At 47.6% G+C, this 24,436-nt stretch overlaps 2 protein-coding genes across 4 annotated transcripts in view; one reads left to right on the top strand and one right to left on the bottom strand.

The window, feature by feature from the left end:
• Nucleotides 1-15,465, top strand: part of TRMT1 (tRNA methyltransferase 1) — a 19,896-nt gene extending 4,431 nt beyond the window's left edge. For all 3 annotated transcript variants that reach the window (XM_066593705.1, XM_066593704.1, XM_066593703.1), the window contains exons 5-17: nucleotides 2,270-2,457; nucleotides 6,111-6,226; nucleotides 6,332-6,444; nucleotides 7,284-7,432; nucleotides 7,509-7,592; nucleotides 7,844-7,913; nucleotides 7,988-8,122; nucleotides 8,379-8,461; nucleotides 8,541-8,649; nucleotides 12,013-12,089; nucleotides 12,194-12,313; nucleotides 13,749-13,860; nucleotides 14,758-15,465. In XM_066593705.1, coding sequence (XP_066449802.1) covers nucleotides 2,270-2,457; nucleotides 6,111-6,226; nucleotides 6,332-6,444; nucleotides 7,284-7,432; nucleotides 7,509-7,592; nucleotides 7,844-7,913; nucleotides 7,988-8,122; nucleotides 8,379-8,461; nucleotides 8,541-8,649; nucleotides 12,013-12,089; nucleotides 12,194-12,313; nucleotides 13,749-13,860; nucleotides 14,758-14,862 — 1,461 coding nt within the window. In that variant the 3' untranslated portion in view covers nucleotides 14,863-15,465. The remainder of the gene's footprint in view (nucleotides 1-2,269; nucleotides 2,458-6,110; nucleotides 6,227-6,331; nucleotides 6,445-7,283; nucleotides 7,433-7,508; nucleotides 7,593-7,843; nucleotides 7,914-7,987; nucleotides 8,123-8,378; nucleotides 8,462-8,540; nucleotides 8,650-12,012; nucleotides 12,090-12,193; nucleotides 12,314-13,748; nucleotides 13,861-14,757) is intronic.
• MAN2B1 (mannosidase alpha class 2B member 1) overlaps nucleotides 14,983-24,436 on the bottom strand; it is a 23,249-nt gene continuing 13,795 nt past the window's right edge. Inside the window, exons 14-24 of the mRNA XM_066593702.1 lie at nucleotides 24,157-24,345; nucleotides 23,992-24,089; nucleotides 23,556-23,673; nucleotides 19,858-19,976; nucleotides 19,675-19,776; nucleotides 19,207-19,294; nucleotides 18,960-19,040; nucleotides 18,644-18,880; nucleotides 16,600-16,749; nucleotides 16,406-16,508; nucleotides 14,983-15,210 (exon numbers count right to left, since the gene is read on the bottom strand). Of these exons, the coding sequence (XP_066449799.1) occupies nucleotides 15,083-15,210; nucleotides 16,406-16,508; nucleotides 16,600-16,749; nucleotides 18,644-18,880; nucleotides 18,960-19,040; nucleotides 19,207-19,294; nucleotides 19,675-19,776; nucleotides 19,858-19,976; nucleotides 23,556-23,673; nucleotides 23,992-24,089; nucleotides 24,157-24,345 (1,413 nt within the window). The 3' untranslated portion in view covers nucleotides 14,983-15,082. The remainder of the gene's footprint in view (nucleotides 15,211-16,405; nucleotides 16,509-16,599; nucleotides 16,750-18,643; nucleotides 18,881-18,959; nucleotides 19,041-19,206; nucleotides 19,295-19,674; nucleotides 19,777-19,857; nucleotides 19,977-23,555; nucleotides 23,674-23,991; nucleotides 24,090-24,156; nucleotides 24,346-24,436) is intronic.

Raw genomic sequence — 24,436 nt, 5'->3', positions numbered from 1 at the left:
CAAGGACAATCAAGGGTATTACAGCTATAATTATTGCATTAAAGGGGTTTTTGGGGGAAGTATTACAATTTGAGCATAGGTCCAAAACATAAGATGGAGTTGTCATTGTACATTATGTATGTTATATACGAATATCCTTAAAGGGGTTGTCCCGCGCCGAAACGGGTTTTTTTTCTTATTCAATAGGCCCCCCGTTCGGCGCGAGACAAACCCAATGCTTGGGTTAAAAAAAAAAAAAGGTTTATTACTTACCCGAATCCCCGCGCTGCGGCGACTTCTTCCTTACCTTACTAAGATGGCCGCCGGGATCTTCACCCACGATGCACCGCAGGTCTTCTCCCATGGTGCACCGTGGGCTCTGTGCGGTCCATTGCCGATTCCAGCCTCCTGATTGGCTGGAATCTGCACACGTGACGGGGCGGAGCTACGAGGACCAGCTCTCCGGCACGAGCGGCCCCATTCAGCAGGGAGAAGACCGGACTGCGCAAGCGCGTCTAATCGGGCGATTAGACACTGAAGATTAGACGGCACCATGGAGACGAGGACGCTAGCACCGGAGCAGGTAAGTGAATAACTTCTGTATGGCTCATAATTAATGCACGATGTACATTACAAAGTGCATTAATATGGCCATACAGAAGTGTATAACCCCACTTGCTGCCGCGGGACAACCCCTTTAATGTTTCTTAAACTTTGATAAAATCTATAAAACATTTGCTAAACAAAGGGGGTTTTCAATGCCTTTTTGCAACAGGCATTTTCTGTGGATATCCCTATGGATGCCACACCTTATATGCTTAATGTGTCCCCAAGAGCATTTCCTAAAACTGGTCCCAGGCTGCTCCTTCATATCCTAACGGTTGCTGAACATTCAATAGCGCAATTTTGGACATGTACAGCACTGCCATTGTTAGCGGATCTCTGCCCATGGATAAAAGCTGTTCGCTCCATAGAATACCCCGCCGCCTCTATCCATAACACTATAGACAAATTCTACGAAACCTGGTCTCCATGGGACACATACTTCACTATAGCCAGGTTATAGGATTTAGGGTTCCAGTTAGAGACACATACTTCACTATAGCCAGGTTATAGGATTTAGGGTTCCAGTTAGAGACACATACTTCACTATAGCCAGGTTATAGGATTTAGGGTTCCAGTTAGAGATGAGCGAGCGTACTCGGATAAGCACTACTCGCTCGAGTAATTTGCTTTATCCGAGTATCGCTGTGCTCGGGTCTGAAGATTCGGGTGCCGCTGCGGCTGACAGGTGAGAGCGGGCGGGAGAGAGGGAGAGAAAGATCTTACCTCCGTGCCGGCACCCGAATCTTCAGGGACGAGCACAGCGATACTCGGATAAAGCAAATTACTCGAGCGAGTAGTGCTTTTCCGAGTACGCTCGCTCATCTCTAGTTCCAGTGAACGGCGGTTACGTAATTTCTTTTTTAGATATTTTACCCATCAGTCCAGCACTATTTCCCTTTCTTATTCCTCCCCCGTATTCCTACCCCTATAGATTTTGAGCTGTTACTAGTGCATATGACCCATTTCATTTTTGCATCTCTTCACCGTCATTTTGTTTTCTGTACCCCAAAATAATAAAAATGACAGTTAAAAAAGGATGTTCCAAAACGTAAAAAATTTTGTACAGCCATGGAATGGCGAAAATAAAAAAAAAAGACATGCTTGCCTCCTTGAGCGGCTCCCCGTCCAGCGCTGCAGCCCCCCCGTCCCCACCACACAGAACCAAGAAGAAGCTGGCTGCCGTCACGTGTTGCTCGTACACACGGACACTCGCAGTCTCCAGCAGCCGTGGAAGCCTGTGATTGGCGAAACAAATATGCACAATGAACGGCTTGTGACGACAGCCAGGTGTGCTGCGGCGGTGACCAGCGGTCCTGCGCTGGATAGCGATTCGCTGAAAGTGGAGCATTTTTTTTCTTTCTTTTAGAACAATCCATAGTGGTACAAACAAACACCTGAGTCCTGGAAAGTCCCTGTAAGCAGCATCTCTTATAGAGCGCTACCCTCTAATATTAAAAACCTCCCTAGAGTCTAAGGGACAGCCAAATAATATGGCTGCCTGTACGGCTCCCACGGGGACGGTCACCCAGCTTTCCAGCGCTCTTGAATGACGACTCGTCCTAGGCGATGGGAATGCCCCACTAGGCCGGGTCCCATGGCTGCTGATATGTCCCTTATTTCAGTCTTCCTCTGTGACTTGTTGATTCCCCTCATACTAATCTGTTACCATCTCCTTCTCTGTCAGGAGGGTCTTCGTGTTCTGGAGGGTCTGGCAGCTTCTGGGCTGCGCTCTGTCCGTTTTGCCTGCGAGGTTCCGGGGTTGCAGAGCATTGTGGCCAATGACTTCTCCGCCAGTGCGGTGGAGCTGATCAAAAGAAACATACGGTTCAATGGCGTGGAGCACCTAGTGACTGCCAGCTACAGTGATGCCAGGTGAGATCCCAGGGGGTAAGGATGGGTAGACCAAGCCCGGAACTTATATTCCATGGTCACGGTTGTAGCTGAGCTGCAATACCACACACAACCAGTAGATAGATATAGCACTGCTGTATTTGGAAAGATGCAACTTTCTAATTAATACCCTGTCCCAATTCTGCACCAAAATTTTAAGTGTAATTGCACTTTTTCTAAAAACCTTTGACATATAATAGGAATATGTCAAAACTTTTTTGCTCTCTGGGGGTCCGATTGCTGAGATCCCCACGGGTTGCTTGAACTAGCTAGCTGAAGCAATCACTGCTTGCTAGCTGAGGACAGGCCCATAGACTTTCTGTTGAGCCCAACTTCAGCTAGAGAGCAGGGACAGCGCACAGGCGCTTCAGCCACTTCATTCTAGCAAGCGGTGGAGTCTTAGCAGTCGGACCCCACCGATCAAAACTTTTGACGTGTCTCTATGACGTGTAAAGTTTTTAGAAAGTGCAGTTCCACTTTAAGCTTGCAGGGGATAGTGATTTAGATGCCAGTGTGCTCACAAACCTACAGCGGCTCCTGTCCTATAACCTTGGCACTTTGGCATATGGCTCAGGATGCCAAGCTCTTCTGCATTCACACTGTTGCCCTCTTGCTAACCCATGATTGGTGCATGGAGGCAGAATCTGTATGGGCGCATCTGCAAACATACGGGACCCCTGTTTTGCAATGTAGAATTTAAGAGGGCCCCTATTGGATATTGCAGCCAGAGTATTACCTGCTATAACAGCCGTTGGTATGGAAGGCTGCAGGAATATCTTGGAGTACTACACGTACCACTTAATGCAGGGAGCTGTGTTCCTGACATCTATAGGTGTGTAGACTTTCACATCGTCTTACGGGTGGAGCTGGGCACGTCGGAGCATTCCTTGCCACATATGTAACAGTTGCATGATTAATATTCATAGGAATGCTGCCAGCTCCGTCACTGAGCCGCCATGTCTGGAATTAGTAATAATGGCTGCTTATTCCTTGCGTACTGGGAAACAATGGCGATATCTTAAAGGGGTTTCTCCACTTCTAAATATGTTGCTGGAGAAAGCTCCATACGATGTGTTGTGGCCTCGGTTGGTTGAGTCCCATTCACTGCGAGCCTGCAGTATCAACCCTGGCCACTGCAAAAGGTACAAAGCTCTCTGCTTCCTGCAGAAGGAGGACAACCCCTTTAAGGCTCATTGCAAACAACTTTAAATGTGCTGCCGTCATTCTTCCAATTACAGTCAAACCTCTAGTTTCGTTGGTAATCAGTCTGAAAGCAATCGGCCAAACTTGAAACCAATGAAACTCGAGGTAATTATTTGCATAGGAATCAATGTAAATCCAATTAATTCGTTCTAGACATTCCAAAAAAGCACACCAACCCACATTTAATAGAGAATAAATATGGTTTTTAATATCAAAATAGCAGCCTAATGTAGAGCTGTGTGTTATCTGTGGTGTTACATAGGACTGCAGGTGGCATCATTACCTGTCCTAAGAGTTATCACTGTGTTATCTGTTGTGTTACATAGGACTGCAGGTAGCTTTAATACTCACCTTTCAGTTGCTGTCGGAGTCCCGACCACTGCTTTCGAGGCTTCTGTCTGGCTGCTGGGCACTTGTCAAGCCGGCAAAGCATCTATTGCTAGTGACGGGGATTGAATTCCCCGCCTCCCAGCAAGAGATTGCTCTAATTGGCTGAATCGGCTGAGTGACAGCCCTCTCAGCCAATCAAAGCCAGACAGCGAAATTAAAAGCAGCCAGCGAAACTAGAGGCGAAATTCTGGCTTGAAAAATCTGCGAAACTGGAAACCGGCTAAACAAGAAGACAATGAAACTAGAGGTTTGACTGTACATGAAAACAACATAAATTTCTTCCTGCAGCCAACACTAGGGGGAGCACAGGAGCTCACGGCTAGTTAAACGCTACAGTAAATTTCTATACCTGGAGCTAAACTGCTCTCTTTAGAGGTGGCTGCAGGGGGTCAGAATTTCAACCTATGTATGTGTGTGAATATATATATATGAGTATGATATATTTGAATTCCTGTTGTGTTTTTGATGCACAGCCAATCAATTGGTCCATCTGCACTAACTTTGCCGCACAGGTAAATTGCTTCGAGAGATTTCAGACTGGTTTCAGCTCTCTAGGACCTTCCGTTTTCAACATATTTGCAAAAAGTTGGAATACAAATATTAAAGCGGTTGTTCGGTAACAGGCCAAATCTGCTTCAATGGCGCCCCCTGTATTAAAAATATTAAACTGAAAGATATTTGCTCCTTCACAACCGCTGCAGCCCCGCTGTGGTCCCGGCATTTGTTGTGACGGACGATTCCATGAGAAATCAGGTCACCGCTGCAGCGTCGCCTTCCCGAATTCCTGGCATCATGGCACTTAGGATGTGAGCACCAATGCCAGGAGAATGAGTGGTGCCACTGCACCCTCTGCCCCAGGGTGTCCACAGCAATACCTATCTTTCCAGTATTGCATGAGGTTGTGTGTGTGTGGAGCAATATAAGGCAAATTAGCGTCCGGCCGGGTTCCCATCCCCGCTGGAACCTCCTTCTGTCACAGATCCGGCACAAAATACCAGAAGAAAAAACGCTTCATGTGGGGCTTATTCTTCCAGTAAGATGCCGGGGAGCTGAGCGGAAACCGAACAGACTCCATTATAGTCAATGGGGGTCTGTTCGGTTTCATTATAAGACAGAGCTGTTCAGCCAGGGGATCCCCCTTCCCTGCTCTGAATCCCCGACACAGATGGGGGATCCCCCTTCCCTGCTCTGAATCCCCGACACAGATGGGAACCCCCTTCCCTAACAATCTGGTGCCAATTATAAACTGCTGTAATGAATTAATGGAAGCGGTGAAAAAAACCTGCCAATCAACCACAAGGAGCAGAGTCGGCTACCGCCCACGGACATCCCAGCATAGAGCCGACTACATGCTGTGCAGAAATACACATTGTAGGAAGACTACTAGTAAGTGATCCCCACTGCAGTCAGGGTCTCTTGTCACTCGTTTCAGTAGGACCCCTGTATTAAAATAATAAGGTGAGCTATACTTAACCCCTGCGGCTACCAGGATCCAGCGCTGCAGCTCCGCTGTGGTCCCGGTGATTGTTGGGACAGATGATGTCATAGGAAATAGTGTGACCGCTGCAGCATGACGTTTCTGAACTCTTGGCATCACGGGGCTGAGGATGTGAGCGTGGATGCTGCATCGCTCCCCTAACTACCTGTGACGTCATCTGTCACTGGGACTGCAGCGCTGGCGGCCGCGGAGGGGTAAGTATATCGTTCATGTTATTATTTTAAAACGGGGCCCTATTGAAGCAGGATTTTAATTAAAATCACTGCGCCTCTGATTGGTCGCAGCAGTCACATGATTCCGCCTGGCAGCCTGCCAAAAAGTAACCGCCGATACCGATGACTGTCAACTGCGCTCCGGGGCCCCAGGAGAGAAAAGTAGACCCTCCATTTTTATTTTAGGCAGGTCCCAGCTGGGGGACGGAGTTTTGTTCTAGTGACGAAACCCCCAAGGTGTTAGAACTACTACTAATCCTAGAATTATAGCGGGACCTCGGGGTCGTCGGGTCCAACCATTACTGCAATCCCCTTCCCGATTGTTCCCGCAGGATGCTGATGTATAACAGGACAGGAAAACAGAACTGCTTTGATGTCATCGATCTGGATCCCTACGGAAGCCCTGCCATGTTCCTGGACGCAGCGGTGCAGAATGTCAATGACGGAGGTAGGTGGCGCTGTTTGCTATAGGCACCCAACAGTAGTACCGAGCTGCGGTGATTGATGTGGTGTAGACTAGTATATATGGTGACCAGCTCTGTCTCCTCAACAGGACTGCTCTGTGTTACTTGCACTGACATGGCCGTTCTCGCAGGCAACAGCGGGGAGACGTGTTACAGCAAATATGGCTCCATGTCCCTGAAGTCCAAATTCTGCCATGAAATGGTGAGGGCAGAGGATTCTCCATAAGAGTTTGGGAATGTGCACTTAGCAAGGGGAGGGGGCAACCATGTGTCATCCTGGCTAAAGATTAGGGGATGTCTAAAGTGGTTTTCTGGGACTGAAGATCAGCGGGATTTAACGCTTATGATCTCCACAAAGTGACGTCGGGTGACACTGCAGCCACTTCAGTCTAGGCAGGCATAGCGCTGTACATTGTATAGTGGCTGTGCCCTGGTATTGCAGCTCCATCCCATTCACTTGACTGCACTGCTCTCAGGCCATGTGACCGATGAGCGTCACGTCCCATGCCTGGGAAGAGGCCATGGCGCTCAACCAAAGGCTGTGGCCTCTTCAGACAGCTTTTCAGTGGGGCCCCGAGTGATGGACCCTGGATAGGTCTTCAATAGAGATGAGCGAGCACGCTCGGGTAAGCCAGTTACTCAAGCGAGCCTTGATCTTCTCGAGTAACTGCATTCTTGTCCGAGTGTGCTCATGGGGCAGCGGGGGATAGCGGGGAAGAGAGTGGGAGAGATCTCTCTCTCACCCCCGCCGCCCCCCCGAGCATGCTCGGACATGAATGCAGTTACTCGAGCAGAGCGAGGCTCGCTCGAATAACTGGCTTACCCGAGCGTGCTCGCTCATTTCTAGTCTTCCAATAGTTTAGTCCTGGAAAAACCCTATAAATTTAGCCCTTCACAATAGAATGCTTCTGTCTTTTTATGCCACTAGGTGTCGCCACCTGCTGGTTCTAGCTGTAGAAAGTGTAATCGGGCAAATTCTGCATTTCGCATTCCTGCGCTCCATTATGCGATCCCTTCACAATCTTCCTGTGATTTCGACAGGCTCTGCGTATTCTTCTACACAGCTTAGATCTGCGCGCCAATTGTTACCAGCGTTACATTGTTCCTCTGCTGAGTATTTCTGCCGACTTCTACATCCGCGTCTTCGTACGCGTCTTCATCGGACAGGCCAAGGTTAAGATGTCCGCCAGGTGAGAGCCGCTCTGGAGACTGTAGAAATGCATGTTACTAAGAAAGATAACCACACACCCCCATTTATCTCCATAGTAAACAAGCCATGGTGTACAACTGTGTGGGCTGTGGAACGTTCCATCTGCAGCGTATGGGGAGAGCGGTCGCTCATGGAAATAAGTGAGTTGCCTCCATGATAATGACCGTTGCATTGCGAGGGGAACTTCATTGCTGTTTTACAGAAAACTTCTAGAAAGAGTTTTTAGGTTGCTGCTATATTGTTGTGAAGTCTCCAAATTAAAACCGGAGAAAATTGGCTGATACCAGAGAGCAATAGGCTGTATTTCTCTGTACAGCAAATGGAAAATATGTAGTTTTTATTAGACGTTGTTGCTCTAGTTAATGGGTGTAATCCCCCTCTTTATGGACAGTATGAAATTCTCCGCTGGGACCGGCCCACCTATAGGAACGAGCTGTGAGTTCTGTCATCAGAAGCATCAGGTAGAGCGACCGCCCATCACGTTCCGCCTGCTGGTTCAGTGTCTGCCCCTTGTCATGGTGCGCTTGTGTTTCAGGTCGGTGGACCCATCTGGGCTGAGCCCCTCCATGATGTACCGTTCATACAGAAAGTCCTCTCTGCATTAGAGAGAAATCCGAAACGCTTCAACACCTCGGACAGGATAGAGGGAATGCTGAGCATGGCGACGGAGGTGAGAGAGCGCCTCCTTGTGGTTTGTGCAGGGCAATACCTTAGATTTCAGCACACATAGATTATGCATAAAGATGAAACCTCTTTTCATCCAACTTTCCCAGACTCCTGATTGACTGGCATTTCCTAATCTGCACTATATTTGCCTTGCAGGAGCTTGGGAAAGCTGGGTGGAATCCCTGGCAAAGTGATAGTAATCTTCCCAATCTTTATTCCTACATGCACGGATTTCTTATTGCCTGTCTGCTTCCTTGTAGGAGTTGAATATCCCGTTATATTACACCCTGGACACCCTGAGCAGCACCGTCCACTGTAACACTCCCTCGCTGCTCCAGTTCAGGTCAGTTCTTCATTTTCTTGGGCTTCATGAAAACCCTTCATGTATGGATATTACAAGGAATTAACCCTCTCTTTTTCAGGTCTGCCCTGCTGCATGCTGGGTACAAGGTCTCGCTATCACATGCCTGTAAGAACGCCATAAAGACGGACGCTCCACCCTCCGTTATCTGGGACATCATGAGATGCTGGGTGAGTGTGGTGTAATGTTTCATCTGCACCCATCTTAAAGGGGTTTCCAGGACTACCCAATTGGTAACCTGTCCTCAGTGTAGGTCGTCAATGGGGGTCTGCTCCCCGTGATCAGCTGATTGAAATGACAGAGGTGCCATTGTCATTTCAGTCTATACCAGGCACAGCGCCGTATATTGTATCGCGACTTCCTGGTTCTGCAGCTTAGTTCCATCAGGCCACCTGACCAACGAAGGTAACATCACTTACCAGAGAAGATGCTGCGGTGCTCACCAGAGTCCTAAACAGTGGACCCCTTCGATCAGTTATTCATGACCTATCCTGAGGCTAGGTCATCAATAAAAAAGTCCTAGAACACCCCTTTAAAAGGGGTTATGCCAAGTTATAAACTTATCCCTTATCCTTTGAATAGGAGGATAAGTGTCTGATCCGTGGGGTCCTGACCACTGGGAGCCGTAGTGATCACACTTCCCCCTGTACGAATGATGCATGGACTATTGGAGGTAGTTGAGGGTCGTTCTTGGCTTCTCCTCGGCAGTCCTATACAGATGAATGGAGCCGCAGTACACATGCTTAACACCATTCCATTCATATAGGTGGACATGAGACCCTTGTGATCAGTGCGGGTATCAGCAGTTGGACCCCACTCAGACACTAGATCTTGCCACAACCCCTTTAACACCTTGAGTGGCGGGTTTCCTACCACCCTGTCGTGCCCACCAGGGCAGGTTTTTTAAAATGGTCTAATCATTGAATTTCAACTAATTTTGCAGTTGCGTCTCAAGAGCCATAACTTTTTCATTTTTCCATTGACATGGCCATATAAGGGCTTGTTTTTTACGGGACAAGTTGTGATTTTTTTAAACGGGAGGGAGGAAAAACAGAAATGGGGAAAAAAGAAAAAAAGGGGCCGTGTCATTAAGGGGTTAAATAATGCATTAACTTCCTTCTCTGGGTCATTACGATGCATGGATACCACATGTGTGATTGTATTTTTTATTTTTTTACAAAGTAAAGGGAGACAAGTGTTTTTATTATTTTTTTTTATAATTTAACTTTTTTTTTTTTTTTGTCCCTTTTAGGGGACTTCCACAGGGACCCATCAGGACCCCTGATCACATTCCGGGGGTCCGATGGTGACAGCCCCCCATGTAAGGGGTTAACACAGCAGAGATCAGAGGTTTTCTCTGATCTCTGCTGTAAGAGCTGGTACCTAGCTGTCCTCTGACAGCTAACAACCAGCTCTCCCTGCCACAGAGACCATCGGCTTGCTTCTGACAAGCCGATGGTCTCTATGGCAACCTGTAAACAAAGCAGGAGGTTGCCGACATATCGGCAATATCTTCTGCTGGTTTTTTAAAGCCCTTGCTTTGTTCTCTGTGGGTCTGTGCAGGCAGAGCACACTGTCACAGCTTGTGGCATTGTGCTCTGCAGCTCCCATAGTGATACATAGCCCGGAAATCTTCTGGGCTATGTTGCTATGAGCAGTGGAGCTCGTCCCGGAAATTTTCCGGGCGTGCCACTCAAGGGGTTAAAGGATTCTTCTACCAGCAGTAAATACAAGTCCTAGTCTTCCAGCAAGTGCTTTATAAATTCTATTCTGTGTTTTAACCAAAGTGTTAAGAACAATATGGCCGCTGCGACATTTTCTGCAGTCTTGTAGTCTTGTTTAGGCATTTTCTTCCTAATTAGATAGATATGCCTTTCAGGAGTCAGTGCCATCCCCGATTGAGCTTTGTTAGTTGTCATCAAGCTTTTCTGGAAGCAAATGTTATACAAATGTTCTGCAGCACCTGGGACTGGTTATAAAAAAAACCAAACCTGTAGATGCTGCAGAACCTCTTTGAAGCTCCTCCTTTTCTTATATTAACCCCTTAGTGACTGAGCTTTTTTGCCTTTTTCCATTTTCGTTTTTTTTTTTCTCTAAATACGGGGGATTTAAATAAGTGACATTTGGCATTTAAAGGGTTAATAGTTGCGATTGCCTGCGGGTGTCAGCTCTAATAAACAGCTGACGCCCGCGCTGTATGGAGGGAGATAGCGGCGCTATCTCCCTCCATACACGTCCTGCAACAGCAGGACCTAAAAACACTATGGGGCCGTCACTGAGGGGTTAATCGGCAAATAACACAAGAACCCCTATCGCCTATTTCAGAGACTATATATTGAATAGTCACTATATTAGGAACAGCTGGCACGTAACGTGGTACCATGCGCTGACCTCTGTGTGCAGCAGAAGGGAACATTTGGCAGTTATGTGTAAACGTGGCAACTTTAAGTGCCTTTAACCGCAGGCAGATTGTTGGTGCCCAGAGCTGTGATGCCAAGTATTTCTGACACAGTCACACTTGTAGGCGGTTCTGAACTACGTTACCAAGGTGGTACCAAGACTGTATGAGCCATGGACAGACATCCAACAGATCACAAAGTGGCAGGCCACGTCTAGTTGATCCATCTGGTATCTCCGCAACTGAGCCAGCAGTACAACCGTGGGGAAGTTAGACTACTTTCCACAATGACCTTGTGGCGACTGGGGTTCAATAGCTGGAGACGGACAGGGGCGCCTCTAATGACCCTGTGTCATTACAAACAACTCCTCACATGGGCCCACGAGTGGACCTTGGACACATGGCAGAAGGTTATCTGGAAAGCCGAGTTGCATCTCCTGCTGAACCACATGGATGGCTGGGTCCACATCCAGTGTAAACAGCATGAAGGCGTATTCCATGGCTGCACCACTGCGGGTCAGCAGCCGGTGGTGGCACGGTCTAGGACCAATGGTTATCATACAATCCTTGAATGCTATAGCGATCTGTTAGCTGACCCTCATCTGCACACATCTTTAGGAAGTCTTCACCGACCACATTGTCCTCTTTCAACAGGATGCCGCTCCTTGTCATTGATCACTAGGGAGTGGTTGGAGGAACACGACAATGAATTCTCCTCACTGCCTTGTCCCCCAAAACCTAATAGTGTAATGCCATTGTACATGTTTGGGATATGCTGGAGAGGGCTGTGAGATCTGATCCCACTTATCCCTAAAATGTGCACTAAGTGATGGAGCCGCTGCATGGGGTGGGGTGAGTAGAGTATGATGGATGGTCACCACCTTGTGGAATCTGTTCCCCGATGTCTGAAAGTTGTGATCACCTAAAAGGTGGACCAACCGTCTCTTGAGTGGGTGTTCCTAATGCAGTTATCACACCATGTATTACTAGAGGGAGGAGGAGCGTCTCCCGTCAGGTCACGTTAGTTCCCATTAATCCGACATGGGACTACTTTTGCTGCATTATCAGGATTATGAAGTGCCCGATGAGACGCGGTTTATGTATTAGACAGATTTTAATATTTTATCCCTAATAGGAGAAGCTGAACCCGGTGAAGAGGGAGAAGCTCTCGGAGACCAGCCCAGCCTATCACATCCTGGGTACAGAGCCCAGGTAGGGGTGTAACACTGTGTGTCAGTACTATGATCTCACCCGGCTCTTTCATTGTTATGTCGGACGGTGATAACGTCTCTCCTTTCTTGGTGTCTCTTTTGCAGTATTGAGGCCAATTTTGAAATCCGCCAAGATGCAAACCCAAAGTCACGGAAGATGGGCTTAAAGAGATTTCAGGAAAATCCAGAGGCCAACTGGGGACCTAAAGCCCGAGCCAAAGCCGGGTAATTATAGAGTCACTTAGTAGTCTGGTACCAGTCTATCTGCAGCTACCAGGATGGACATCAGAGCACTGCGGCACCCACAAACTTACTTTACAGATGGAAGATAATCAGCAAATTTGCTGCGCATTCCGTGATCTGGAGTTCCATCACGTTTCATGTCCCATCCAGAAATCTCATTTTCTATAATACATTCCAATATTTTGAGAAGTGCATCAGACCCCCAGATGTCTTTTGAGCGATAATAGTTGTCATTTACAGCGCAAGATGATCGTTCAAACGGAGCGCAAGGTGATTGCTCAACGAGCAGGAGGATGCAGAAGAGCCGCTTGTCTTCTGCATCCAGCTGTTCCCCGCTTGGAGTGCCCAGCTGTTCTACAGCCAAGCACTCAGCGGAGGATGCAGAAGACAAGCGAGGTGGCCCCACTTGTCTTCTGAGCAGCGCCAGAAGTGGTTAAATTTCCTTAAAAGTGCATCAACGGATGCCTCTGAGTCAAAAAGATCCAGTAAAACACAACGTTTCGACCCATGCAAGGGCCTTTTTCAAGTGCATCAAAAGCACCTTGCACTTGAAAAAAGACCCTTGCATGGGTCGAAACGTTGTGTTTTACTGGATCTTTTTGACTCAGAGGCATCCGTTGATGCACTTTTAAGGAAATTTAACCACTTCTGGCGCTGCTGCTCATCATTACATTCTGTGACTGACGGTATCCTGAGGATTCAAGGGAACCGGGTCCTCATATGTGAGCTTTTGCGCACTATTGCCTACCTCCCACCGTGGTGGTGTTGTGACCTAAGGAGTGCCGCTGTGATATCTAGTTCTTTTTGGACCACTTGTCTTCTGCATCCAGCTGTTCTCTGCTCTAAGCGCCCCACTGTTATACAGCCGAGCGCTCTGAGCGGGGTATGGAGAACAGAACTGGGCCACTCTGTTCTTCATACCCAGCCTGTCATCAGGGAGCGGGATACAGCTGAAACAATAGTATCAGCTGTATCCCGCTGTGAATCCCTGATAAGGGTGATCATTCTTTCAGCATGCTAAGACAACGATGAGCGCCGACCTAACGGAAACGGCACGATGTAAGTGCAGCTAGACAACGATTATCGCTCAAAAGACTGGTTTTGAGCGATTATCGTTGTGCGTAAATGGGACTTAACTTGTATATTGGTGGTCCACATCCTGAGCCCCTCCAACTCTTATCGTATTCAGATGCCCATATCATGCAAGCACACCGCATCAGATAACGGACATGTGCGGGGGTCTGTGTGCTGTCTAGTGGACACGGACCCCACACACTGCACATGCTAGTCTCATCTGTTAGGACATGCAGTGACTATTCACACCTTTAGTCTTAGGATGATGGGAGCTGGAGTTTGGATCCTGCACCCCTACGGCGGTTTTATATTGGAATTACTGATGCCAATTTGCCTTCTTTAGGGGAGGCATATCAGAGGCGCTAGAGGAGAGGAGAAAACATAATCAGAACAAGAGGAAGACGTCCCCAGAAGATACAAGCTTCAAGCAGTTCACATGCAAGAAATACAAGCAGGTGAGGGCTGATAAATAGATATCCTGTTTCCCTGAAAATAAGACAGGGTCTTATACAAATTTTTGCTCAAATACTTTTTTTTTTTAAATGTGTAGCTGCCTGGACACTCTTCAAATTGGGCCTTTTAATAAGAAAAGTCAATGTCCATAGTCGGGTTTGATTTGCGGAATCTGCAAATTAAGCCACCCATAGGGAAACATGGGTGTTCGCAAATGAAATAAAGCATGCAGATTGGTCCGGAAAACAAATCGCAGCATGCTCTATTCCAGTGCGGATCATGCACGGACCGCATCATCTCTACTAAGCATATCCGACCTAAAGCAGGGCAATGCTTACAGATTGTAGTCTGTGCTGTTGCCTTATGCCCATGTAGCCCTAACGGGTAACCTGCTCACCCAAAATGTGTCTAGAAACACTCCACAGTAGAAACAGAGAAAACCAGGTAATTCTGGAACAGGAGTTATTAAAAGCTTTCAATTCTGTACTGCTTTATCCACAATGTAAAAGAAACTGATAATGGGCAGATTTTAAGGAGAGTTCAGCGCGTTTCGGCCCTTAGGGTAAAAACACATAGGCGCATGAATGAATACACTAGCCGCTACGGAGCATATTAGCACAGTGAGTGGAGTTTTGACTTTGCACGTGATTTTCACGCCCATCTGTTTATGCCCTCATTCACTGAACATGGGCATAAACACTTCTGAAGTGCCCGGAGAAGGTGATGGTCTTTAGAGCTACAGCCACAAAAACAAAACCACATTGCAAACTTTAACATTGGATTAGAATTACAGCAACTTTGTGCAACCAGTATTTCCCTTAAATTTTCTGAAGTTCTACCAAAACACTGGCTTCTGATTGGTTCCTCCTGTGTTGACTCCACCCATTTGTATTTTTCAGGGTTCCTGTGACTTGGGCGACAGTTGCCGTTACTCTCATTCACTTGTGGACTCTGATGGAAGAGATTCCTGTGACCTCACATCAGATAACATCACAGCCTCCTGAGGGCGCTGTGCTTTTATTAAACTGCTCCATGGAGAATGGCACCAAACTACAAAGACTTGAGTTCTAGGCCCGCGGACGGACATTTTTATCCGGACGATAGATTAAAAAAACCTTCAGATATTTTTTCTTTCTTTGGAAAATAGTTTTATTTGAGGCAGTCACATGGTACAGTGCAGTATCAGTAAGGCATATGGTGGAGGAGCCTCCCGGCTGTTTACAATCAACTACCCCAATTGCCATATTTTCTATACTGGACCGTAGCGAGGAAGGTGCGGATCTCCATGGGCTTCAATGTGATGTTTGTGGGGTCCAGGAAGAGTGAAGCGTCTTCTCTGGGCAAATCAGAAGCTGCAAAAAAGAAACAAATAGTATGTCTAGTTTTTCAATATTTTTTTTCTCTCTTTACTGCCCCAATCCATCTAAAAAGCCAGAAGCAGATGCAAGAAATTACCAAATGACTGCAGATTTGGAGTACTGTGTAGTTTCCTGACACCTAGGTCTGCCCAGGAGGCCGTAGACATGGCTTTTTATTCCCTACAAAGTTGCGCAAATTTTGTTCCTTGCTGCATTGCATCAATAACTATAAAAGACTTACAGAGTATACACACCCTTTAAAAGACTGTGTTATATGTATTCCAGCCCCACTGGGTCCGGCCTTATTACTCATACTGTCAGGTTGGGTGGGAGCAGCACCAATGCAAACCAGTAGTGTGAAACCTGTCGCTCCTGCACAGTTTAATAACTGCTTGCTGGGAGTTGTAGTTTCACAACAGCTGCAAACCGCAGGTTGCAGTAGAACAAGTGCAGTAAGTAAGGCCCCTTTTACGCAGAACTATTGTTCATACAGTCTCAATGATAATCATTCAGGGTAATTGCTTACAGCCACTGACTGAACGATAATGTGGTTGCTTATCATGCAGGCATAAAGATCAATCTGCTGTGTAAACAGGCAGTGCTTCATCTATGAATGACTGCCTGTTTACTGTGAATGGAGGTGGTTTCTGGCCCGCTCCCCCTCCATTAACTGAGCAATGATCACTAGGACGGCTGTCGAGCGCTTCCGCCCGAGAATCATCCGGTTTATAAGGGTCCTAAGGCTGCTGTCACAGGCGTTAAAGAAAACGCAGCATTTCTGAATGCAATCCCAGTGTTTAATGCACCCCATCATTGTGATTGGTGATGAGGTGCGTTAGAGCTTAAACGCACAAAAATAGGGTAGATGGCATTCAAAAATCACGACCGCTGGGCTGTGAAGTCCCACTGAAATCAACAAAGTGGTTGTACAGCGTTTAGCATGCTGCAAAAAGCAGTGAGTGCGAGAGTGGCCTTACTATACCCGTAGGATAGTCTGAATCATTGTGCCCTATGGGGATTGGCTGAGCCAATCTTAAAGCAAAACTTTGCCTTTGACCATAAACCTGCATACAATGATCGTTACCTACAGAAATGCAAGTTATATATATATATAATTGCTGTAAAGGCAAAATCTCCCACAACATTGAGGTCCATCTTCTAGATGCTGCACCTCCCAGACGGCACTCACCTCCATCCGCTCTCCACTGCATACGGTTCATCTTACTCTTTGGCAGATTTGCTGACAGAGTCATTTCTTCCACCTCAGACAAGGAGAGAGTGGAGAACAGCTCCTATAGAAGGAGAAGGAAGAGCGGATCAGAAGCCGGGAGCCCCCGTGGTACATGAAGTAGGGATGGGATGAGCTATGGGCGGAAGCCTCACCTGGAGGTTGACTGTGACGGGTTGGGAATAGTTGCTGCTCTCGTGGCCCTGGAAGGGATGCTCCAACCGCAGGAGAAGCTTCTTTGGTTCATGCAGAGCGACGGTGAGGAGGTGGACGTTGTTGGGAAGCGGAGTCCGTAGGGCTGAGAACTATGGGAAAGGGAAGACGTTAGAGGGGGTTGCCTGACCAAAGCCTTCATCTAGCATGGAGCAGTAGAAGACGTACATGCAGTTCTCTGTTCACTGCAGTGGGAGGTCTGGAGATAACCAAGTGCTTGAACCCTGCAGCGGTGCCTTAGAGAAAGCAGTGGAGGTGCCCATGTGCGACCATCCCTGCTACAGGATACATTCCAGAAAAAGGCCTTAGCAAGATGAACCCTACATACAAGTAGGTGGGAGATGATCTCGTCCCTGCTGTGTAGGCTGTAGGATTCTCTGCATGTTCCTAAGGCCAGTGTCAGACAAGCGTATCCTCACATCTGTAATATGGGTTTCATTTTCTACAGAGCAGACAGGATCCTTATTTGCCCAACGGAACCAAAGACAGAAGCGGCGGATGTTGGGTTTTTAAATTACAGCTATAAGTAGTTCTGTAGATTTCCATTAGCGCCAAATAACAGGCGCATGTGAAGGCGGTCTAGAACAGTCTTGTCAGGGTGCTTTCACATGCAGCACTGTTGCTGACTATGCAGTCCCGGAATTCTGCACCAAGATCCACATGTCTAACTGAGGATTTTGATGCAGTTTCCATTTTCTATTCCGTATCACAATATGCACATTAGCAGTGTGGATTTGGGGGGTTAATATTCTGCAGGAGGGCGTAATCTACAACATTGTGTCGTGTGAAAGCATCCTACAAGTCCTGAACTGTTCCATCTTCAGATGGCGAACGGGTGCAGCTTGGTCAAACCTTCCGCAGGTTGTGTAGTCACATGCTGTCTAAGGGCTTGACTGCTGCGGCCGGTCACTGTACCCTTGAGGCCAACGATTGATCACAGCAGACACAGGGTTAGATTGGATATGACCATCTAATCTGGTAGGAGTGTACCAGAGTGGATATAGAACCGCTGGGAAGTTGGTAAGATAAGTAGACGTTCCTTTTTTTCTAACCCCTTAACCCTGCAGGGTGTACAGTTACGTCCTACAGCGTTGGGGTATGTATGAAGAGAGATCACGGGGCAATCTTGCTCAATATATTGCGGCTGCCAGCTGTTTCTTACAGCCAACATCCGCCCACAACGGCTCCGTTAAGCCGCGCAGCTTATCGGAGCCATTATCCCTTTAAATGCCACCATAAATTCTGACAGCGGCATTTAAATCCTCTGACCTATGATCTGGAATCCCATATGGCTACCCGCGATTAGATCACGGGTTGCTGTACGGGCGTCATGGGAGCTGGGCTGTCCTAACAGAATATCCATCAAGCCATGCCGCCTATGTTCTTACACTTCTATGCTTTTTTTTTTTTACCTCCTTTCCATTGGACAACTAAAGACAGAAAAGAACTTGGGCCCCTAAAGGAGGCTTGTGTGTGGCATTAGAGACCAAGTCACCCTGCAAAGATGGTCTCTGCAGCCTCCTGAGCGGCCAAGATTAGGGCCTTTCAGCAACCATTCATAGGGAAAAGGGTTTGACTAAATTTCAAAGAGGCCCAATGCAAAAATCTGCAGCCAGCTTACACCCCCACCCAGCACGTGTCATTCATTACTACCCTTAACTGAGGCCCATATGGGACTACATGGTTTGTGGTTTCCCCTTATCTATACCACTAGTTTGAGTTAATGGGGGTTGTTATCATAGGCCAAGTCTCTTCCATATACTGTAATATAGAGGGGGCTTGATCAAGCCTCCCTTTTCTATGAGCTAGAGCACCCAAGTATCAGTATCGCACTATTTGGCAGACCCAACCTGACGATACATTGCGAGCTGCAGCTTCCATCACTGATAATAGCTAACTAGAGGGGGTTGTCAGCCATCGTCCGCTTCATTTTAAATGCAAGTTGTCAAGTAGAGACGAGCCGTAAAACAGCTGGATTACACTTACCTGCGTGGTTGGGCCCTGATTAGCACTGTAGGGCACCCCATCTCCAGAGGAAAGGATAATTTGGGGGAACATGTACTCTTGTAGGGCCAGAGTCCGATGAAGATCGGCAGAATCCTGTGGGGTGTCCAACAACAGCAAGTGTCTCCCCCTAACTACAATCCCTGCTCCGTAAGGCCCAGGCTCAAGCAGTGGCTCCCCCACCCCGCGGGCATCATCATACAGGAGACGGCGGTGGACCTGGCAGGAGAGGATGACAAGGCTGAGCACCACGACCTCCAACAAAATCTGTTTTTACTCCAATTTCCATCACACTCACCATCAGCTCCAGTGATCCGTCCATGATGCTGGATCCTCCTTGTGATCGGTCTGTTAATACAGTGAGTTGAATATTCTTGTCCTGCAAGACAAATAGAGCCCTCAGGCAGCTCTACAGCTTGTAGGTGGGCGATAGTGGATGCTTTGTATAGTAGCAATAGGCCAGACTACCAGGATGGTTGGTTCTCACCCTCCTGCAGGCAATGCCATCCTCACAACAGGCAGCTGCCGATCTCAGCACCACTTACCTTGACATAGATCCGGCTGTTCACGGGGTAATAATTTCCAGCTATTGGTTCAGTCTGCACCAGGGGCCAGGTTTCCCGAAAGTTTCTCCTATGTTAAAAAGAAAAAAAGTGAGGTGAAATGGCGGCTGCCACTCCCACCACGAACGGGAGGAGCTACGGTGACATGGAGGCTTCCCATCATACCACGAAACGGAGGGGTTATGGCGACATGGAGGCTGCCCATCATACCACAAAAGAGAGGGGCTATGCTGACATAGAATCTGACCCCTCCAACTACAGGGTTATGGCAGGAAGGAGCTATGTGAAATATAGTCTGCTCCTCACACCACAGGGTGACCGAAAGGAAGGATTATGCGATGTGGAGACTACCCTACCCACAACAGGGAGGAGCTATGATGGGATATGAAGGGATATGTGATATCTCATCTGCTCCTCCCACTACAGGGTGACAGACAAGTGGACAGTCACCTCCGCTGCAGGACTTGTCTTCCATTTGCATCTGTATAAAACATGCCATTTGTCTGCAACTTTGAGTCAAAACGACTGATCACTTCCTTCCCGATGCCATCCCTGAAATAAGAAAATAAACTCATGAATAGATATTGGGGTTCACCCTGGAAAACACCCCGTCCCCCATGACTTTATACTCACGCAACAGGAATAGGCCCCACTGTCCACTCCAGCTCCACGTATGGCTGGTCGGAGTAGAGCCGGACCACCTGGGAGCACCAGGAGGAGAAGTTCTGGTAAACCTCCTGAACAAGGGAGTTCTGCAGACAAAAACAGAGCAGTCGTCACCCAGAGTCGTCGGGGGTCCTAGAAAAGTCTAGTTAGGTGAATGATCGTTTTAAGGGGGATTCTGATCATAAATGTTAAGGTCATATGCTATGCATAAAGTCTGACCTATGAGCCCCCTGCCAATGCCTACAACAAAAAGGGACCGTGGTGGTTTATGGACTCATCCGTCATCCCTCCTTTCTAACATTTCCCAGTCCTCAGAAATCCACTAAGCAATGACAGAGGTGGAAAAAGCCATTAATGTTCGTCTAATTCATGCTTAAAATTTATAACCTCGCCCTTCACCATGCCAAACAACTTTATTTCACCTCCCTTGTCTCCTCACTATCCCACAAGCCAAAACGACTCAAGACCTTCCTTTCCTTCCTCAGCCCCAAAGAACAGGCCCCCGTGACGGATCTGACTGCTGGAGAACTCGATGGCCATTTCAAAAAGAGAAGAAAAAAAAAACAAAACAAAAAACGACAACATCTGAAAAGAGATCTCCAAAAACTGCACGGATAGCCCCGATCCCAGTCTCCTCAGCACTGCATTAGCCCCTACTCACTCTCTATGTTAGGGGTGACACCCACTGGCGACATTTTCTTTCTTGCGCTGCGAGAGCACGTGAAAACTCTCGCATCGCGGTGCAAGAAAGACGCCAAAATAAGACCGGGATATCGCCAGTTTTTTCAATTGGGCCAGCGGCAGCAGCGCTAGCTAAGATAGTGCTATTCATGAATGATTAGCTAAGCACTATCTGTAATTGGCTAAGTGCTCAGCCAATAGCTAAGCACTAGCTGCTATTGCATGAGCGCTCAGCCAATCAGCACAGCCCTTTCAAGAGGTGGGGATTTTTAAATCCCCGCCTGCTGAAAGTGCTGGACAGCAGTGCAGGGGAGCCAGCCGGTGGACGCGTCTGAGAGGGGAATCATTTTTTTTTAAATTTTTTTTTACCACTTATTGATGCTTTTCAGGGAAGGGCTTATATCTCAAGCCCTTCCCCGAAAATCATACTGCAGGGTTTGCTACAAACCACTGCTTTCAATGGGACCGGCAGCAGCAACCCTCGCAAAATATTTTATACCGAACGCAGGAGGAAGTGCGAAACCAGTTAAAGAGGATTTAAATAAAAAAATAAAGAAGCGATAAAATTGCTGTGCCCAGATGGAATACACCCAAGGGTTCTAAGGGAACTAAGTGATGTGATAGTATCCATAAATATTAGAAATAGCGGCCTAGCTCTCAAGACCGAGGTTGTACCATTGGATTGGCGCATTGCCAATGTAGTTCCAATATACAAAAAGGGGTCCAAAAGAGAGCCTGGTAACTACAGGCCGGTAAGTCTCACTTAACTGAAAAAAATATTCGAGGGGTTTCTGAGAGACGCCATTGAAGAATACCTCAAGGAGAACAACGGAATAACTCCTCATCAGCATGGCTTCATGAGCCTTCGACCATGTCAGACCAATCTGATCAGCTTCTACGATTAAGTAAGCTCTAGGCTGGACCTGGGAGAGTCTATTGATCTCATATATCTGGACTTCTCGAAGGCATTTGACACCGTGCCGCATAATAGGCTGATATATAAAATGAGGCAGCTCGGACTGGGCGAAAATGTGTGTATCTGGGTAAAGAATTGGCTCAGAGATAGAAAGCAGAGGGTGGTAATAAATGGTTCGTACTCTGATTGGGCCACAGTCACTAGCGGGGTGCCACAGGGTTCAGTATTAGGCCCCATTCTGTTCAACATATTTATCAACGACCTGATAGAGGGACTGCACAGCAAAATATCAATATTTACAGATGACACAAAATTATACAATATAATCAATGCAACGGAGGACAATGTGCGGCTACAAATGGACCGAGATATGCTGGGGGCTTGGGCAGAAAAATGGCAAATGAAGTTCAGTATTGATAAATGTAAGGTTATGCACATGGGCAGGAGAAACGGATGTCACCAATATACACTAATGCCAGTCAGCTGCTGCAAAAGCAAATAAAGTCTTCGTGCATTAAAAGAGGTATCGGGGTGAGGGTCGAGAACATTATTCTTCCACTATATAAAGGCACTTGTCAGGCCCCACATGGAATATTGGGTACAGTTCTGGACTCCGCTACTCAGGAAAGAGGTTGCAGCGCCTGAGGGGGGTTCAAAGAAGGGCAACTAAATTAATACATGGAATGAAGGGACTGAATTACCTGGGGAAAAAAAGGTAATTCAAAGGAGGGGGGTGGGGGGGGGGTGGGAGGAAGGAGGTGTCACACTGGACTCTGACCTCTCCTTTATCCCCCACATCCAATCTCTGGCCCAAACATGCCACATGCACCTCAGAAATATTGCTAAAATACGGCCGTTCCTCACCACAGACACGCTAAAGACACTCGTGGTTGCCCTCATCCACTCCCGACTCAACTACTGCAACTCGCTACTCATCAGCCTCCCCCACACCAGACTTGCTCCACTCCAATCCATACTAAATGCGGCAGCTAGGCTCCTTTTTCTATCCAGCCATTACTTAGACACCTCTGCACTATGCCAGTCGCTGCATTGGCTGCCCATCCACTGCAGAACTAAATTTAAACTCCTCTACCTCACTCACAAAGCTCTGCATGGCGCTGCGCCACCATACATCGCCTCCCTCCTGTCAGTACACCACCCAGCCCGCTCACTCCGATCCTCTAACGCACTCAGACTAAACACCTCTAATATGAACCTCACATGCTCGCCTACAGGACTTCACCAGAGCAGCACCGACCCTCTGGAACGCTCTACCCCAAGGCATCCGGACAATTCCTAATGCAAAGTTTCAGACGCGCCTTAAAAACGAATGTACAGCACGTAACAACCGCAGCACTCAATAGGAAGTCACAAAGACCTATTCGGTCCTCTTGACTACTGTAATAACAGTGAGGAGAAAGGGGTGCACCAGCCCAGTATGGTCCGGATCAAGGCCAAGAAGACAGACCAAGTATAAAGATTAGACCAGGCAGCATCTGATGTATTCAACAGATGTTTCACTTTTAATTCCTCCATATGGCAAAGACTGGCGACATTTCAGCTTCAACTGAAGCCTTTCTCAAGCGCCTTAAAAACGCACCTCTTCAGGGAGGCATACCAAATCCCCACCCCTCTCCCTATGGCTCCCCACACTTTCCACCTTGCCTATCACATACAACCTCTATCCCTGCACCTCCTTACTGCCTCACCCAGTTTGCTTTCTAATAACTGTTTGCCACATGAAATCCCCTACTGCCTGTGTTCCCCATGCCCCCCCCCCCCCCCCCCGCGGACCTTCTGTATCGCCCCCACCCCATTTGTTTCAAACTGATTATACCTCACATTGTAATTGTATGGTTGGCATTTATCGCATGCTTGAAGGCACTGTGGAATAAGTTGCCGCTATACAAAAATTATTACTATTGTCTAATAGCGCCAATTGCCGGGCTGCACCTCACAACTTTAGCCTAGAAAAAGGGCAGGAAACCAGTGGCAGCTGCTGAAGCTCATCTAATAGCAGCCCAAATATACAGTCACTCCCTCTCCTACCAGTTGATGAAATCCGCACCTGGACCAGATAACTGCGGACATTCTGCGTCATGGGCGTGGGTGCGGACTGGTTGGGTCTGAAGATATACGCTCCGGAGGCCTGCTGGCTCTCTGCATTACCGATACTGGAATTATACCTGCAAGAAAATAGGAGCGGTGGTCCTCAGTGCCGCACAGGTGCATCTTCCCACACTGCATAGACCCCCGCCATTGACAGTCATCTGGGCCCGAATGACCCTGCCAGCTCCAACAAGCCCCACACATTTTAACACAGAAGTGGCAAGAGGGGGGGGGGGGCAAAATGTAATTTTTTGCACAAGTGAGGCTGCCACAGAATTTTGCATCTTAGCGCTAGAACTGTGGTGTGAAAAGGTGTATAAATCCCGCCATGTGGCTCTATAGCGCCCTCTACATAATTAAAACACAAATACTCACAGAACTTCCAATATTCTCACCAGTAAAAGTTGTGCGTTAAAGGTAATGAGACTCCCTTCTGCAGATTATGAATCCCTGAGATTAATCCAGTTTCCGGGTCAAACTGCACTCTGTAATACTAGAGAGAAGGAGGAGTCAGCGGATCACGGACATGAGCCGCAGGGCGGAGCTATATAACAACGCACCTTATTCTCAATGTTTGTCGGACTCGTTCTCTTCTTCAACCCTGGGAAGAATCTACCCTGAGCAGACACTTTCTGAACGGTAAACTTGCTAAAACCCAATGGAGGGACTGGAGCTTGGAAAAGGAGCTCTCGCGCAGCTGTTCCTTGATCCTTACGGATGTCTTCTGTGACTTTAGATACTGGAATCACCTAAAGGGCGAGATTCAGTTTAGCGCCATAGAAAGTTGTTTTTTTTATTTTTTATAATGCACTAATTAGTTTGCTGCACCCCATAAAAAGA

This window comes from Eleutherodactylus coqui, chromosome 2, assembly GCF_035609145.1.
Source record: "Eleutherodactylus coqui strain aEleCoq1 chromosome 2, aEleCoq1.hap1, whole genome shotgun sequence".
Lineage (NCBI taxonomy): Eukaryota > Metazoa > Chordata > Amphibia > Anura > Eleutherodactylidae > Eleutherodactylus > Eleutherodactylus coqui.
This window is presented reverse-complemented; position numbering and strand designations above follow the sequence as displayed.